At 30.6% G+C, this 19,751-nt stretch overlaps 2 protein-coding genes and 1 non-coding gene across 5 annotated transcripts in view; all 3 read right to left on the reverse strand.

Annotated features, from left to right (window-relative positions):
• The window catches only part of LOC115876646 (unconventional myosin-XVIIIa), a 375,213-nt gene that overhangs the window by 236,583 nt on the left and 118,879 nt on the right, over positions 1 to 19,751 (reverse strand). The window lies entirely within an intron of this gene.
• LOC115876672 (hyphal wall protein 2-like) lies at positions 2,343 to 4,736 on the reverse strand. The gene is made up of 2 exons (XM_030892548.1): positions 4,566 to 4,736; positions 2,343 to 4,408 (listed from the first exon to the last, which is right to left on the reverse strand). The coding sequence occupies exon 2, from the start codon at positions 4,391 to 4,393 to the stop codon at positions 2,870 to 2,872; it is 1,524 nt and encodes a 507-aa protein (XP_030748408.1). The 5' UTR covers positions 4,394 to 4,408; positions 4,566 to 4,736; the 3' UTR covers positions 2,343 to 2,869.
• Trnal-caa lies at positions 16,778 to 16,892 on the reverse strand. Its single transcript has 2 exons — positions 16,855 to 16,892; positions 16,778 to 16,822 (listed from the first exon to the last, which is right to left on the reverse strand). It is a non-coding gene; the product is annotated as a tRNA-Leu (tRNA).

Genomic DNA, 19,751 nt, shown 5'->3' on the forward strand with positions numbered 1-19,751 from the left:
AGGGTATCCCAGAAATAAGTGCAAGTATTTTAACTGGTAGTATATTGCGGCCTCAGAAACACGCCTATGAGGTATTTTTTGCAAAAAAAAGGGAAAAATTTGGAATTTTTTAAAAAAAAATTTGAAATTTTCTTTAGTTTTAAGTTAAAAACATAATTTCTTCAAATGGATCTGGATCTCGATAAAAGAAACATATCTTCTCTTTATCGTTTTTCAAATATGTAAGTCCAAAATAACCGAGTTATTTTACTTTGAAAATGTCCAAAAAAAAAAATGATTTTTTGCTAAAATTTTGAGAACCACTGGATCTTTCTGGATTTTCTTTCAGGTAAATTTAAGCTACTACCTATGTTGCCATATTATCAAGAAATTATGTTTTTTAACTTTAAACTAAAAAAATCCAATTTTTTTTCAAAATCCCAAATCTTCAAATTTTTTTTTCGCAAAAAATACCTCATAGGCGGGTTTCTGAGGCCAAAATATACTACCAGTTAAATACTTGCACTTATTTCTGGGACACCCTGTATAACGGTATAAAGCACAAAATAAATAATTTCGAAGAATTAAATAAAAATAGATTAAGTAAAAACTAGAACTTTAACACTGATGCGATTTTCTTGTAAGCGTAAATAAAAATAACTTATTAAGGAACTGACTGTAAATATTTTGTATAATTAATTATTCTATTAAAAATACAATAGCTAGTAAAGTATATAAAACACATTTTGAAAGACGTCAATTTCGAATTTGAATAGTTATCCGAAACAAGAGTAACTAGTAACTAAGTATTTTGAATCATCGATATTTAGTTTATCTACAATAAATCTTCCATTGAGTCGACTATTGGGTCTAGATCTAAAAAAACTTCCTTATTGAAACAAGAAAAAATATCTGGAATGTATAAAATTTAATTTATGGACATAAAAATATTACAGAAACAAATTCATGTATAATTTATATCCATTAACAAAGTGTTGACAAAATTAACGTTCCTAAAACCTGTGAAGCATTTTTCTAGTTTATAACCTTTCCTAGTTACATACATCTGTATTTACTCTTTTATCTTGGTATGTCAAAAATAGGTTACATCTAAATATATGCACACAGTGTCCCAAATATATTGATAATAGTACTGAACAACTGATATAAAAAAATGTAGGATGTTAGAAAAAACTACCTGACCAGTACAATTAATTAAAAACCAAATTACCTAAGCTAAAATTTATTAAAATTAATATTTTCAAACGTTTTATAAAATTTTCAAAAACAGATTCTATTGGTATTATTGATATTTTGTAATACAGGGTGAGTCTTAAATAAGTGCAAATGTTTTAGAGCTAGTAGATCTTGATAAAAGAAACAATATTTTCTTTTTACCGTTTTTCAAATAAGTCCAAAATAACCGAGATAGGTACTTTATATTAAAAACTTTAAAAAAAAATTGATTTTTCGCTTAAATTTTAAGAACCACTGAATTTTTTGAAAAAAAGAATCACGAAAAAAACCTCATAGACGTTTTTCTCGAGTCGAAATATACCACCCCAAAAAATATTTGCACTTATTTAAGACTTACCCTGTGTATATTATATATTTAAAAAAAAATATGAAACATTATTCTCTTTGATTTTTCTATATCTCTGGAAGGTGAAGTAAATTTTATTACAGTTAGATCCTGGTTTATATATTAAGTATACAGGTTGTTAATTTGTTTATTAAACGCGGCAAGACCTTTATGGTTGAAATATGGCAACCTCGGCCCGCTCGTCGATAGACAACGCGACGGGACGAGTCGGAAAACCCTATAAGTGCATGCGTTCTAATAGGCAGTGTTGCCATTCTGTTCCCCTATAAGTAACTGTCCAGTTAACAACCTGTATACTTTTTTATTGTATGTATAAATGGTTAACTAATTAATATTTGGTTTTTAATGGATGATCATTAACAAATTTTGATTTTTTATTTAGTTTGTTAGTTATTATGTCGGCGTCAGCGATGACTATGAAATAACGATCGTTGTCATTTTATAAGTAAAATTATATGGGGAATGTCATCACTCATCATTTCAAAGCCAACTGAATGCCGTTTTTTTTCTCGATCATACGGTATTTGTTATATTATATTAAATTTAAGAATCTTTATAAGGGATGATGTACTTTTATTTAACTATATAGGATTCTAACATAATAATTAAAATAGAGATAAAAAATTATAAAATTTTATTCCGGAATATGATTTTACTAAAATAAAACAAACATGTATTTAGTTTATAAACTTTATTTATTTTTATAAATATTTCTAAATACAAATTAAACTATGTCGACAAAAAATCTTGGACATAATATAAACGTATTATAAACATCAAAATTATAATTAATTAAATGATATTCTATCATTTCTAAAAAAAATCTTTTCGATATTTACTACCGATACAGTCAAATAATGATTAAACATACAAGTATACTAAAGTAGCATCCTTTTTGTTGGATAAAAATGTATAATTTTCCTTAATAATAACAATCAAGACAGGCGCACTAACCTATAAATTTCTAAATTTACAATAAAATTAGAATTAATGAGCATAATTTTTTTTTAAAGTATAATGTGCCTTAACAATTAAAATCAAAACAATCGCACTAATACATACATATATAAAATTACACACACACAATAAAATTTATATTAATTAAAATAGACAAAATAGAAAGTCCACTAACACTAAAAATATTATACCTACAATTAATAATAATAAAAAGATACAAATGTTTGCAATTATTATTGTAGCAGTTATGGAAATCAGTTATATTATCTATTGATAACAATATAAATTATACAATAAAAAAAATCAAAATTAAATAGTAAAAATATAAATCTAAGAGGACTTTGCGGCCCCCTCAGCAGCTGCGTTCTTAGCTATATTTTCCTTGATCTTAATACTGAGCAATTTTACCATCTCAGACAACTCTTTCATTTCCTCCGGGGTGGGAACAAAGTGTCTTTGAGGATAAATTACTTGACGTGGTGGTTCAAAGTCGTCCAAGTTATCCACTCCGCTATCTTTGCAGGAATGAGTGCTGCTAGGAACACTCTCGGTTGAGCATGTAAATGGTTGAGTGCTGATAGGAACGCTTTCGGTTGAAGATAACATCGAGCTGTCAGGAGCTGTGTCGGTTGACGACGATGCCCGTGAGGCGTTAGGAATGCTGCCACCTGGCCGAAATAGCTGAGAGTTGTTTGAAGCCTTCTCACTGTTAGGAATGCTCTCACTTGACGAAGTATATACCAGCCTGTAATTTGACAGGCTCTCTCTTGACGTAAATGCCTGAAAATGTTTGGGAACGCTCTCACCTGAAGGGCTAAGGGCCCGCGAGGTGCTAGGACTGCTCTCACTTGATCTAAATAACCTCGAATTGTTAGGAACACTCTCACTTGATCTAAATGTTCGCGATTTGTTAAGAGCCTTATTAGTTGATGTCGTAAATGTCGGCGGGTAGTTAGAAACGCTCTCACTTGCCGAAATAAATGCCCGCGAATATGTAGGAACGATATCACTTGATGACATAAACACCCGCATGTTGCTAGGACCGCTCTCACTTGATCTAAATGCCCGCGAATTGTTAGGAGCACTTTTACGTGATCTAAATGCCCGGGAACTTTTAAAATCACTCTCACTTGACGACGCAAATTCCTGCTGATCTATGTCTTTACCTTCTAGGATTGATTGACGCATGCTAGCCCAAGCGGCTTGAGCTCTTCGTATTTCTTCACGTTGGCACTCCATATATAATTCCCTCTTCTCTGAGTCTGTCATTTTTTTACTGTTCAGTTGCTTGCGCTCCGAATACAATCTTTCGAAAACTGTCGAATCCATTTTAGGGCTCAAACTTCCTCGGCGCTTGCAAATCTTCTTGCAGAACGGTTCGTAGAACTCGGTTGGTGTTTTGTTTGGCGAATAATACTTATCCGTTAAAAATGTCACTTTCTTCTTCGAACGCTCTTTAACCACTTTGGCTTTAGTTTCATCCGGTTTAGGTCTTTGCTGGTACAGTCTATCAAATACACTTTTTCTGGAATCTCTGGTATTTTCCTCCTTGATAAATGTACGCTTCCTTTCTAAAGGTAAAGGTTGTCTGGCCCGCAAAAATTCATTTGCTATGTGTCTTTTAACGAGGACTGGCTTCTTGTTTCTTCTTTTCATCTCCTGTTCTTCGTATTCTAACACGTGCATTGTGTAGATGTCATTTTTGCTCAGCCAAATGTTATATTTCTTGTTAATTTCCATTCCAAGCAGAGCGTACCACTTCTCCTTTGAACAGTAGGGACGGGTTGTTTTGATATTTTTGTATGTTTCTAAAACATCCTTCATTATTTCACACGATTTCACCTCCATCTTCATTTTATGCGCCGTTTACTGGAAGAATAAATAGAAGAAATAACGATGTCAACGATTCAGAATGCGAAATAAGACTAAACAATTTTAAGGGTGGTAGGGGGCCAACCTAATAGTCGGGTTTATAGGGCAATTAAACAATTTCCTACTATAGATCGGATAAAAACGAGGTACCTACCTTACTTATTTCATAATAAACTGGCGTAGTTTTTATTATCCATTAGTTCAGTAGGTATATTGTATTTGACTCTCTAACCCAAAATTCCCAGAATATTTTATAAAATTTTATTAAATAATTATTTTTACCATTCCATTTACCATTCAACACATATTCACTAAAGAACTACATAAAGTCAACTGAAGGAAAAAATAATAATAAATATTTAAACACTTTTATTTTTTGTTAAACTACTATTAAGAATTATTTCTTTTTAACAGCATAAAATTCTTTACATTTACGTTTGTTGTAAAGGTGCGTTCACACCGACTGCGCCGCGCAAAGCAAAGCAATTTTTTAACATGTACTTTTGAAGTGTATTTTTTTAGCGCGCACAAAAGTATATGGCGGCGCAGTCGGTTTAAACGTACCTTAATGTTTGAAACAACAATTTATTAAAATTTAATTTTAGATGTAGTAAGTTATAGAAAAGTTAATAAAAACATATTTTGGCTAAATATAATTTATTGACCAGTGGCGTACAAAAAGAATGGCGGTTGAACTCCATAAACTAAAATACTCATGTCTGTATATCTGTATTAGAAATTTTTGTGATTTATTTTAAGCCGAAATTTTAATATTGACTCCCACATGCATAAGGACTGTGTACGAGACTGTAAATTTCTGATGTTTATTAAGTTTATACTTTTCCAAATTTCCATACCCCTTTAAAAAAATTAATAAAAACATGAAAATATTGTTAAATATTTTAATAAAAATCGAAGGGCGTTTCTATGATAATATAATTTCGATTTCATTCATTGATTGATGATTATTAATACTTTTGATTAACGTATCATATTTTTTGCTGTTGTTAAAGTATTACATTTTCCGATAACTGTTATCACCCTTTCTGTATAGCATTGAAGTAAATAAATTTTGTGCTTCTTTAACATTTCAAAAAAAAAACAGAAAATATGTAGTTATAATAACAACAATGTATAATCAATAATAACAAATTCTATCAACTATCAAACAATGAAAACAAAATTATATTACCAACATTACCAATAGAAACGCGTCTTGATTTTTAAAACTTAGACAAAAACATTCAACTATATTTTCTCTAAAACGGTATGGAAATTTAAAGTATAAACGAAAAATTATAAACGGGATTAACCGTTTTAGAACAAGCAATTTTTTTTATAAAGAATGCACTTTTCTCAAAATGTCAATAAGTCTTTGATTAATTAATCTTAATTCTCCTCTTGTAAAAGACAATCCGGGGACATACTGTATATACTAATAGTATATTTATTTATCCATAAATAATACTAATTATCCATAATCATAATCTTAATTTGTGACTGATTCTGACCACTTTAAGCCGGTTTTTTTTTCAATCATACGGTACATCTTGGCCTATTTTTATATACAGGGTGTCACAGGCTGAGCGTGCATTAGAAGTTTCTAGAGAACTACAACATCTATCTCGGAGATTTTTTGCACATCATAGTTTTACAACGAGATCTATCGAATAAAAATATTTTCAATATGACGGCACTTCCGGAAACACCGGAAGTTGACAGCTTAACTTTCTTATTTTAAATGGGTGCCCCCATTTTTATTATGTATTTAAATTCTCTGTAAAATTTTATAAATTTTGATATTAAACACTCTATATCTAACATTGACCGTTTTTGAGAAAAAAATATTTAAAATTTGTGTGGCTATCTATTTTAAAAATTAAATTGTTTGAATATCAGATAATAATGGCCGCAACTGTCATAGAATTGAGCGATTAAAAAATTATCACAAATCATTTTTTTCAAATGGAAACCCACTTTTTTTATTTCGCTAGTGAAAAGGCTTTTTAATTCGTTACTTTTTAACTATACATGTTCCTATACCTAAAATAAATCGTTCTAAAGTTATTTAGAATTAGTTTAAAAGCGTATATTTTTCTTGATTTTAACCAGTAGCCTATGAGTTTAAACGTCAAGTGATAGAATAGATAAAACAATAGATCTGGCCATGTCATATTGTGGCGCTTTGTTCAAAAAGCAGCATCATTTTCGAGCCAACTTTGCGCTGTTTTTTCTTTCGATTTTACGGAATATTATTAATAATCTCAACTATTAGATATTGCTAAAGAGCGAAAATACGAGATATATTTTTATAAATACACTTTTTAAATTCTTAAGGCAGGCAGTATTTATACTATAGGACATTCAAATAATTTGTTTTCTGACAGATGGAAATAAATTATCTGACCGTTTGACACTTAATGTCAAAGGAAGCTAGATAAAATCAAGAAAAAAATACGTTTTCAAACTAAATCTTAAATAACTTAAAAACTATTTATTTTAGGTATAGTAACATGTATAGTTAAAAAGTAACGAATTGAAAAACCGTTGCATTAGTGAAATAAAAAAAGTGGGTTTCCATTTGAAAAAAATGATTTATGATAATTCTTTAATCACTCAATTCCATGACAGCTACCGCCATTATTATATGACATTTGAACTATTTAATTTTTTAAATAGATAGCCACAAATGTTCTCTTTATATCACAGTGGCTGTGGCAATCACTAAGTTTGACTTTTAGGCTATACAACTTTTTTTGACAGGTAGTTTTTTTCGTCCAAAAATTTTAATTTTTATTTTCTCAAAAACGGTTAATGTTAGATGTAGAGTGTTTAATATCAAAATTCATAAAAATGGGGGCACCCATTTAACAGTTCCTGTCAACTTCCGGTATTTCCGGAAGTGCCGCCATATTGAAAATATTTTTAATCGATAGATCTCGTTGTAAAACAATGATGTGCAAAAAATCTCCGATCTAGATATTGTGGTTCTCTAGAACCTTCTAATGCACGCTCAGCCTGGGACACCCTGTATAGGTACACAGATTTTACGTTCAGTTCAAAGAGTTCTGGATATTACTACAAAAAACATTAATTTTACGTATAAACCGCCAACTTGCACAACTATAGTTTACTGTACCATAAAACAACCTTTATATTTAGAATAGCAAGAACAAATAAATTCAAATCGAAATGTTTTATATTACTCAATATTTCCGGTATCTAAAAATAATGCCCACAAGGCATCTTTCATAAACGTACCTACATTTTCAGCTTCGGCAATAAATCTAATTCTTATTCTAGAGGCATGTTCTAGGTTTTAACATCTTCTCTGATATATTCATTCATACGCAAAGTCAACAATCTTTAAATATTGACCTACATTTTTTAATTTCGTAGGAGTATTGTTATAATAGAAGTCATACCTATATCACATATATTTTTCTTGTAATTATTTCTTTGATTCTTTCCTTTTTTTAAATTTTACAAACTTTTTTTATTACTATATTTTTTTCTCGCCCAGTATAGACACATTCAATCACAACTCGGCCTGTGACTCGGCAAGGCGTGCTTAGAATATTAAAATCCGGAGTATGGCGGATAGCTTCCGGTCTATGATAATTTTCATAACAGTTTTTTTTATTAAACAGGGTGTCCCACAAATAAAGTATTTTAAGGGGTGGTAGATCTCGATAAAAGAAACATATTTTCTCTTTATCTTTTTCTCAAAGTAATATAATGGAGTTATTTTACTTTGAAAATTTCAAAAAAAATATATTTTTTGCTAAAATTTTGAGAACCACTGGATCTTTTCTGGATTTTCTTTCTTGTAAATTTAATAATTACTAGATATTTTGGTAACCTAGCCAGCTATAGTACGTCTTAAGTGTAGTGAAAATTCTTGCTTTATCCACAACGAAGTTACAGGGTAAAAAAAGTGCCGCTAATAGCTTCGAGAAAAGGATGGTACGGCTGTGCTCGACTTGGCGGGGACACTGCCGTGCTCCCAGATCTAATACCTATGTTGCCATATTATCAAGAAATTATGTTTTTTAACCCTTAAGTACTAACATATTGAAATAGTCGCGCTTATACTAACAGACCGTCTGAGAGACGCATTAAAAAATTCATATTTTGTTTGTGTCTAAACAGATTTTGTGTAAGTGGAGTGAATCATTAGCATTAAAACTACAGGAAAAAAATATCTAATGCTTATATTATGCAAATATGTTTTATATTTTTGAAATAAAAGTACTAGTTTTGGATTGTTGACATATCTTTGATTCTTATCGATTCATATCGAAAAAATATATTTATTATTATATTTAGCATATAAAAACCTATCTATTAAGCACAAAAAAGCAAAAGAAAATATAAAGAATAAAAAAAATGACAATGCCTAAAGATGGGCTTATTCCCTACACAGTTTTTTGCTCATTCCAAACAAATTGTTCTCTTCATTTTCGTCGATGTTAGTCGTTCACATCCATATTTTCATCATCTATAACAAAACATACACAGCTATATACCTTCAGATATTAGTTAAAAACCGTTTTTTACCTTCTAATTCGAATTCAGAATTATGATCGCTGTCTATAGCAAAATTTTAGCCACATTCGGATTCTACGTCACTATTTTGCTATTATCGCTGCCAATCTCTTCAAACCACTTTAGAAGAGTATCCTTGTAATTTTGCTCGCCATACTTCACGTGTTTTAAGCTACTAGGTGCTTGATTAATTCCACAAAGTAGAAACGTAAAAAAAACTTACGTTAACGCTCACACTCCGTCTGTCAGACGGCATCGACAGTTTAAACTAAAATATTTTGAAAACTACACACTTTCGCAAATTGTCCTGCCGGCCTTTAACTTGTTTTGATGCGTATTGAAATTACATAGTTGGATGATAATTAGAAACGGAGAGGAGGGGAGATGTCATATGTCCAGGTAGTCCGTTGCGTCTGTGAGACGGGGTGTTAGTACTTAAGGGTTAATTAAAAATTTAAAAAAAAAATCCAAAAAATTTAAAAAAAAAATTCGGATTTGAAACATTTTTCAATGGTGTCCGGTGGCGCACGGAGGAGTATTAGCATGAAAAATGTGATCGAAATTCGAAAAAGCAAATGTGTTTAAGATTTCCCACAAAAAGATAAATGATAAGTTAAATCATGTCTGTCATGAATGGCGTTGCTATGGGTGTGTTTAGTTGCATTCATTTGTTTCAACGAAACGTCAAAGTTGTTACTTCTCAGAGATAAGAGGTAAATGGCTAAATTTTATGTTTAAAATTATAAATTAATGTTGTTCTTGTACTCCTTTTACGTTTATATTATTGTTTTGATTGAAAATGGCTGAGCAAGCTGCAGGTATGTATTCTACAAAAACTAACGATTTTTTTTGCAACTAAAAGTTAGACGTTCAGAAAATTTGATTAAATTTGTGACATTTTTATTATACTTAGAGATTTAGTTGCGCATTTTGAAGAATTCAGCATATTGTCTGTATACGTTTTACTTAGTAAACATTGGGCTTTCATACAGTAAAATAAAATACTGCGACTTTTCGCGACTTTGCTGATAAAATGAGAAAAACATTCTTGGTTTCCTCTAATTTGCAAATCAGTGATATACTAATGTGAGGTGTAAAACGCGATGGCATTGTTGTGTACAAAGCGATCGCATTAGTGCCATTAGCAGTATAGCACAATTTGGCATTAGTAGCGGCTTTAGTGGTATGGGAATTGGTCGCGGATTAGTCGTAGCATTAGTAGTATTAGTTGCGATATTACTACTGTCATTAGTGGCATTGACCGTGGAAACACTGGAACAGTGATTTTTCTTTCTTTTTTTTAGAATCGCGAATTGTCCTTTATTTTGTTCATATTATTTCCTCTTTAATTTAAAATAGCAATAATTTATATAAGGTCTATACATAAAAAAATGTCGATCAACTATCGGTGTTAAATACCCTTCTGTGTGGCGTAGAGGTACAGGCTCTCGTCTACCAATCTCAAGGTAGTGGGTTCGAATCCTACACCCGGCATTTCATCAGCCGACCATTTTTATTAAAATAAAAATAGTTTGGGTACCTATAGGTCGACTCAGCCTTAAATGAGTACTTGGGATTCACAATCATGAGGTAATAATAGGCGGTTGAAGCGTAGTGCTAGCCACATTACCTTCCTTCTATACCGAACGGCTCTAGCATGGCAAGCTGTACCTTGCTACTCCCTAGGCGTTAAACGCTATATATAGGGAAATTAAAATAACTATCGTTGCACATCATAATATGACCACCAGCAAACTCCATAAGACGATGACGTGCAACGAAAGTTGTTCCAATTTTTCTATACGGAAGCTATTATTATTATAAAAAAAAGTTCGCGAAAAAAACCTCATAGGCGTGTTTCTGGGGTTGAACTATACTACCAGTTAAAATACTTGCACTTATTTCTGGTTGTCAGTGCGTTTGAACAGGCAAGACTGACATGCTTTAAGTATAGACAGAGCTTTAAAGATCCTCCCGTTCATGTAAGAACAAATTATGATCAAAAACGTCTATGATCCAGATGCTCATACTTAGATCCTATTGTAATATTCCATATTAATGTTTATATACGTGCAAAATATACATGATTACATTGTAAAAAAATATATATATATATAACTACAACTAAATAAAATTCATCAATGTGTTTTTTGACATTTTTTAACTTTTTAAACTTGAAACAATTAGACATACTCATATTTTACTAATAATGCACGTTTAATAGGTACGTGTTTTTTTTCCTAACATCTTAAGACATCGCATATATGCAAATGTAATTAGTTTTGTTTATAAATAATCTGTCTTTTGTGCCTTAATTTGAATTTTAATGATACAACGTTTCATTTTAATCCAAATTGGTCATCAGAAATAATTAGTAAGTATTAAGTTTTTTTCGCTTTAACTGAATCTTGTATTTTTGCATGTCGATAATTATCGTAGGAAATGGCCATAATTGGTTTTTGCTCGTCTATCATCCAGACAAGTCGCCATTAATGCCGAATTTGTCAGGTATATAAATGAAAATTGCAGTAGCATTATAAAATGATAAAGGGCAATTGAACAAGGTCTGTAAATCACCCACACAAAAAAAGGTCCCAGAGGCTTAAAATTTGGCACTATTTATTCTCTGTAACTATTGTTAAATTTGTTACGGGGTTTTAAAGGTGGTAATTCAATTTTTAGGTCCAAAACAGAAAGATAAGAGAATTATTTCCTTTTATTATGCAAATCTTAAAAAAATTAATAATGAAAAACGATGTACAGGGTGATTCAACAATAAGTCAAAACATGTAAAGGAGATTTACTTTTAGTACAGTCAATCTCTATCTCTAGTCATCTTTGGCACATTAACTCCCATCAAATTACCCCCGCTCTCATACTTTACCAGTCGTAAGTGGTCCACTGGAAAAGCTTAAATTCGAAAATTCGTATACCCCCACCACACAATTTTTGAGAAAGTCAAAAAAAATTTGGAATCGATTTTCTGGCTGAACAGTAGGTCCCACAGAAAATTCTGTGGAACAAAAAATGAAGAGAATTAATTAAAGAGAAATATGTATGTGACTATCTATTACAAAAATTAAATTAAATAATGGCGGTAGCTGTCATGGAATTGTGCGATTAAAACATTATCATAAATAATTTTCTTTCAAATGAAAACCCACTTTTTTATTTTGCTAGTGAAAAAATTCGTTACTTTTTGAGTATATGTACATGTTCCTATACCTAAAATAAATCGTTTTAAAGTTATTTAAGATTTAGCTTGAAAACGTATATTTTCTTGATTTGGTTTGGTCATATTTTATCTCCATATGTCAAAAAACGAATTATTTGAATTTCCTTATTTGAATTCTGCCTGCCCCCCCCCTTAAAAGTTTAAAAAGTGTATTTATAAAAATATATCACGTATTTTCACTCTTTGGTGATATACAGGGTGTCCCAGGCTGAGCGTGTATTAGAGGTTTCTAGAGAACTACAATATCTAGATCGGAGATTTTTTGCACATCATTGTTTTACAACAAGATCTATCGATTGAAAATATTTTCAATATGGCGGCACTTCCGGAAATACCCTAAGTTGACAGCAACTTTTTTATTTTAAATGGGTGCCCCCATTTTTTATTACATACTTAAATTCTCTGTAAAATTTTATGAATTTTGATATTAAACTGTCTATACCTAACATTAACCATTTTTGAGAAAAAAAAATATTTAAAATTTTTGGTTTGGTTTGGTTTGGTTTGGTTTGGTTTGGTTTGGTTTGGACGAAAAAAAATTTTTGGACGAAAAAAACTGCCTGTCAAAAATATGTGTATAGTCTAAATCTCAAATTTAGTTATTACCACAGTCGGTTATTAGCCATGGCACTCTAGATTGAATTTTAAAATACGATTTTTTATTAAGCGAGAATGTCAAAAGTTAACATATGATGTCATTCCATTAAAGAATGTCATTTTCTATCGATTAAATTAAAAAAATACCGAGGGTGCCATTTAAAAATGAAAATTTGTAGTCATTTCCGGTGAAACAGGAAGTGACCAAAAACAATTGAATACATCAATCAATCCTAATTTATGTCATATACTAACGTACCAAATCTCGTTTTTTTATCTGAGAGAATAAAAAAGTTATAGGGGTGAGCCACTTTTGAGACGCACCCGGTATAATAACACTAAGCAATACAAGTGTATCACCAAGAATTTCATAAAAAATTGAAAAATATTAATACACAACAAATAAACAACATACGTCATTAATATAACACATAAAAAATATTTATTTAGTTTTGATATCTTCGTTAAACATTATCCTAACGCCATTACTATTTATATATTCCGAAAACCTATTTTCTGAGAAACATCCTGATTGGCCTGAGTAATGCATCCTTCGCAATTTCCTTGTGGAAATTCATTTTAATTGTCTACAAAAGATTGGTGCGTCAATAAACAGTACAAAATACACTTCCTTCCACCGGCCATACCTTCTAAAATCGTACTATCTGTCTACATATTTTATTAAATCTAGGTATAGGTAAGTTGACATGTAGTAATCCGATATTTAAAGTCTGTCCATCGAGTCAAGGAAGATTTCGACAGACGCCGTAATTTTTTTACAGAAACAGTTAATTAATATAAATTAATGAAAATGACAGACAACAACTGCCACTGTCGTGTATTCTCTCGTTATAAATATTAACGTAAACGTAGTCAAATCTTGAACATGACATAGTACCTATAACAGAGACCCTAGAGAATCAAAAGTTTGAACGTTGAACAAATCACAGTAAACCCAGGAAAGATCAAAATTGAAATTCATTTTTCTATGATCTTAAATTTTCATTAAATTAATAAATAAATACAATAATCTTTACTACACTCGACATTTTTCTCACGTTTAAAGTGTTATATTTGTCTTACTTAACCCTATTTTCATGAAGTTTTTAGCATACTGTATAATATAAATCTATGAACTTTAATTCATAAACTCAGTTTTTTGTAGACTTTAGTATTTGGCTTATTATACAGGGTTAATTAAACGGGTTGTTTTTTACCCTAACTTTAAAACACCCTGCGCAATAATTTCGTGAGTAACTTTTCCTAAAAGGTCATTTTTCGGAATCATGTCTCCTGAGAGTTTTGTTTTACATGGCCTTGGTTAATTTTTAAGAGCGAAATATGAACTTGCCACCAACAATTTGCAATTTTTTGTTGCAATCATTACTTTGTGATGTTATTTTTTAATATCAAGAGGTGGCTTTGATTGATGACTATTGTCGTAATGCCATATCGACACTGATTAAAACTCTATATTAAAAAATGTTAAAAAGTAACAAGTAACGATACTTGGTTTTAATAAATATTAGTAACATTAACAGAACTAGGGATATTAGGATAAGGATAAAAAATAACTCTAATAACTAAGTGTACAAACAAACAAAAAAATTGTTACTGTTAATGAGGCTGTAAATTATATTGTGTTGTTTTCCCATTCTTCTTCAAGGACCAAGCGAATATTCATAATTTCGGCCATTTTCAACAAGATCAATGACTTTTGCACAATCTACGACACTAAGAACCATATTCAATTGTACACAACAATAATCACCAAAGCCACCTCGCCATTATGAAGAATAATATCAAAAAGTAACGATAATTAAAAAAATTGGAAAATGTTTGTGGCAAGTTCATTTTGCTCTTAAAAATTAATCAAGGCATGTTTTGACACAAGTCAAAAAACAATATTCAGGAGGCGTGGTTCTGACCGAAAAATAATGTTTAAAGAAATTTTGCTTACGTTGTGTCCTTCCATTCTGGGGTACTTGCTGCGCGACAAAATTTGATCGTATTTTCAAACTTCCCATATTTATTCGGACTGAACAGTAGAACTCACTGCCAGAATTTCTTTAAAAAATTCAAAATACTGACTCTTCCTTCCTTATTCATTTTTGAATCCGCTTCCTTAATTCGCAAGCACATATCTGCTATTCCCGAAAGGCCATCTCACAGCTATCCACTTAGGAATGCGGAGCACGATCTTTATCTGCCAACCCCAAGCTCAGAACTAGTTAAAGGTTCAATACTGTACAATGCCAAAAAAATGTACAATCATCTGCCTTTGAATATCAAGTCACTTTCATTCTGTCCCGCATTTCGCAAAGCTCTGAAATCATACTGAGAGAACCCTATATGCGGTAAACGACTTTTTTGTTGATGTTTCCTCATGAACAATTTTGAATTATAAAATTTTGATCATCTCACACACTGGTTAAAGGTCTAATATTTAATATTTTATAACTCTTACATGATTATCTCTATTTACAATTTTCCTATTGTAAAATTTTATTGATACGCCTGTGTTCTGCAATGTCCATATATGTTTTATTTTTAATTTTAATGACGTAATTTTTTTTTAATTTATTTGTATTGTCTGATATTTTTTATTAGTTGTATATTTTTTTGTGCTCTTGTTTGTTTTGTAAATCTTTTGTCGATGAAGCTATTTTGGCTTTTTGTACAATAAATCGTTGTTTTTTTACGAAATTATTGCACAGGGTGTTTTAAAGATAGGGTAAAAAACAACTATTCGATTAACCTTATATAATTAATAAGTCAAATGCTAAAGTTTATAATAAACTTAGTTTACGAATTAAAGTTAGTAAATTTATATACAGTTGACTAAAAAAAATTAAGGAAATAGTGCTAAAAATAAAAAATATATAACATTTTAAATTTGGCCAAAAATTTTCCGTTTCCGCATTTTTTTGCCTCTGAGTGCAAACCGTTAAAGAATCGGAGCATTAAAAGGACCTAAACCAATTTTAGATAATTTTAAGAAATTGTCAATTTAATATTTTGTTATTGTTAACGTATTCGGTATCCTAGAAATAATTCTGAAATCATGAAAAAGAATAAAATAAAAGCATTGTAAAATTCCAGCTCATCTCTAGTAATATGAACCATTAACAATAGAGATAACAAAGCGAAGAGAGACAGACAGCAAAAAAAAAGTAACACAAACCGGTAGTAGAGGTGTATCAGGTATTCGTTAACCCACGATCGGGTAGATTTGCATTTTGCAAATGTAGCCTTTATAAGAATTTATACTAATGTTTTACCTGTCGTTTGCAACCTGTAGGCTTTGCGTGGGCCATATTAATAGGAAGTATCGGTAAAAGTGTTTTAGTAATGACAGCCCGCTAAAATAATAGGCTGTTTTCAATTAGTCCTTGGTATTATATAAATTTGCGTTTTAATAGCTGAATTTGTATTTGTCCTATTTGATAGCAATGAATCATTTGAAAATTGGTGTGGTATTGAATAATCGAAAGAAAACGGTGTCTAGTTGGCTTAGAAATGACGAACAATGACATTCCCCCATATAATTTTATCAAAATAAAATTACAGCGATTTTCATTGCAAAACTATCTCTGACACCGTTTTTTTTACGATTGTGCTGTATTATTTGGGTGACATTTATTGTATGCCGACTTAAATCACAGGCAAATTGTATTTTCTGTAATTTTTTTTGATGTAAGTAGTCAGTTGAAATAAACAATTTAAATAAAATTTACTAATTTAAAAAAAAAATATTATTTTAATTTTAATTATAACTTTATTAATTGTGGCCAATAATGAAAATAATTTAAAAAATACTAAACCATAATTTAATAATAATATAGATAGGTACTGATTTTTGATGTATCTACTATAAATTTAAAATGTAATGAAATTATATTGTAAAATTCGAAAAATTAATTCAAGGTAAATGCAAAAATCTGGCTACGGTTTATTAAATACAAGAAAATAAAATAAAAAAGTAATGTCAGAAGTGGGATTCGAACCCACGCCCTCAGAGAGGACCAGAACGCTCGAAACCTACTTGCGCAGGCAAGGAAACCTTGAGTCTGGCGCCTTAGACCGCTCGGCCATCCTGACATGAAAATTCAGACGATACACGCACATAACTTGTCAAGCCAATTTATTTTTATCGCGCGGAGTTTAAAAACGTTCAATGCCAATGACTTTTTTCGAATTATTGGAATAAGTGCGTTAACCTGGTTATTTTTAAAAATACAATATCGCATCCTGATTTCTAGTGGGAAAATAGAAAAACAGAAATTACCCCTGAATGCAGAATGTTATTCGTGTCTCCGGATTGTCTTTCCAAGAGGAAAAACTTTTATATTATTGAAATTTTGAGAAAAATGCATTTTTTATAAAAAATGTTGCTTGTTCTAAAATATTTAATTCCGTTTAATCTTTTCCAAATTTCTATACCGTTTTAGAGAAAATGTAAAAAAAAACATGAAAATTATAGTTGAATTTTCCTAATAAATAAGTCCTAAAAATCCAAAGGGGTTTCTATTGTAATATCATTTAGATTTTATTCTTTGATAGATGCAGAGATAAAAACATAGATGGGTGGTTATTATTAATTTCCATTAACGTATTTTTTACAGTTGTTAAAGTATGATATTTTCCGATAAATATTTCTCCAAAAAAATTCTCTATTTCGCCACTGCAAGAAAATCTACAAAATAAAATAGTTATTTTTTTGTAAACACTCCTGCGTTAATCCCAAACGGGAAACTACTTGTCAGAAGTTAGGTTTACACTTAGATTAAGAATAAAAATAGATAGAGCAAGTCATTCATAAATTCACAAAATCGAGGTGCCTACATCGTTTTATCGGTGAGTGCCCCCACTACCATAGTTTATGGACAGCGGGGTAAAGAGGAAAGTGGTAGGGGAGTTTACAGCGGAAGAGCATCAAAACAGAATTTAACCTTGAGATCTATTCGGAGAACACTTTAGTTTTTTAAAACAGATACGTCTACAAAAAACCGTTGACGTTCTACATACAAACTAAGATAAAATTTTCTTACATTTATGTCAGCATGAGAAAAACAATATGGCGATATTATTATATAACTTGGTATAATATTTGAGGGGTAGTTTCATCTCGTTGGAATTTGACTTTCGAAAATCCGTTTGCCAAAAAATAAGCTTTTTACGTCAAGCAGTTTAAGCAGAATCGTGATTAATCAATTACTCCAACTTTTTGGAACACCCTGTATGATTTTTAAAAAATTTTCAAAATATGTAAAAAACAAAAATCAATTATGCGTGTCCAAGTGTTTTCCCGAAAGGCTCGCCCGTATTTAAAAACAAATATATGTAATATTTGTGGGTCGTTTCACCCGCTTGGAATTTGAAATTCGAAAACCCCTCTTTATCGAACCCTCTACACCCCTGCAGTCAATCCGTTTGGCAAAAATCAGCTTTAAACGTCAAGCAGTTTAAGTAGAATCGTGATTACTCAATGGTTATATTTTATGAAACACTTGTATAAATTTTTTAAAAACCTTAAAATATGTAAAACAACAAAATAAGATATACATGTTTAAAGAGTTTTTCCGAAAAACTCACCGGTTTTTAAATAAAAAATATTCTAATATTTGAGGGGTGGTTTCCTTCTTACAATTCGAGTTTCGAAAAATCCTTCTTATCGAACCTCTACACCCTAAAGTCAATCCGTTTTCCAAAATCAGCTTTTTACGTCAAGCGCTTTTAGAAGCAGGATCGTGATTAATCAATGACCAATTAATCAATTTTTCGAAACACCCTGTATACATTTTTAAAAAATCTTAAAAATATGTAAAAAAGAAAATAAAATATACGTGTTCAAGCGTTTTTTCGGAAACTTGACCGTTTTTTAAATAAAAATATTCTAATATTTGAGGGGCGGTTTCACCCCCTTAGAATTCGAGTTTCGAAAAAATCCTTCTTATCGAACCTCTACACCCTAAAGTCAATCCGTTTTCCAAAAAATCAGCTTTTTACGTCAAGCTTTTTAAAGCAGGATCGTGATTAATCAATGGCCAGATTTTTGAAACACCCTGTATACATTTTTAAAAAAATCTTAAAATATGTAAAAAAAAGAAAATAAAATATACGTGTTTAAGCGTTTTTCGGGAAACTTGACCGTTTTTTAAATAAAAAATATTCTAATATTTGAGGGGCGGTTTCTGCCTCCTTAGAATTCGAGTTTCGAAAAATCCTTCTTATCGAACCTCTACACCTAAAGTCAATCCGTTTTCCAAAAATCAGCTTTTACGTCAAGCGCTTTTAAGCAGGATCGTGATTAATCAATGACCAGATTTTTTCGAAACACCCTGTATACATTTTTAAAAATCTGAAAATATGTAAATGTCGAAATTTTGAAAAGTAGTAAGCTAATTATATTATTATTTTCTTAAGATTTCCCCAAAGTATACGTATACAAAATTAAAAATAAACAAAAGCGGAGAAATACTGGGCAACATACCAAACAATAACAATAGGATGTTGGCATTCGCATAAAATGTAAACAGTTCCCCTGTGGGTTTACAGTTATACAAATTTGCCTAACGAACAAAAAAATGCTTAACGTTTCGGAAAGTTTATCTCTATCCGTCGTCGGAAGAAAAAAAATATAAAGAATAAAGAAAAAAACTATTTAAATTCAACTATTCGAGAAGACTTTAGTTTTTTAAAACAGATACGTCTACAAAAACCGTTGACGTTCTGTTAAAATGACATTATATCAAATTAAACTTCAAAATTAACAATTACTACCTGATAACAATTACTTAATAAGGTAAAATCAAAAAGCCCCAAACTTTCTGTATGATTATTTTTATTTTTTACGTAGGTATGTTATGTTTATTTATGTTATGTTCTTTAAATCAAAGAAGCGATTGCCATACATTATTTTAAAATAATAATATTTTAAAATAACGCCCAAATTATAAT

The sequence above is a fragment of the Sitophilus oryzae genome, unplaced genomic scaffold, assembly GCF_002938485.1.
Source record: "Sitophilus oryzae breed Bouriz unplaced genomic scaffold, Soryzae_2.0 scaffold_1059_pilon_pilon, whole genome shotgun sequence".
NCBI classification, from domain to species: domain Eukaryota; kingdom Metazoa; phylum Arthropoda; class Insecta; order Coleoptera; family Curculionidae; genus Sitophilus; species Sitophilus oryzae.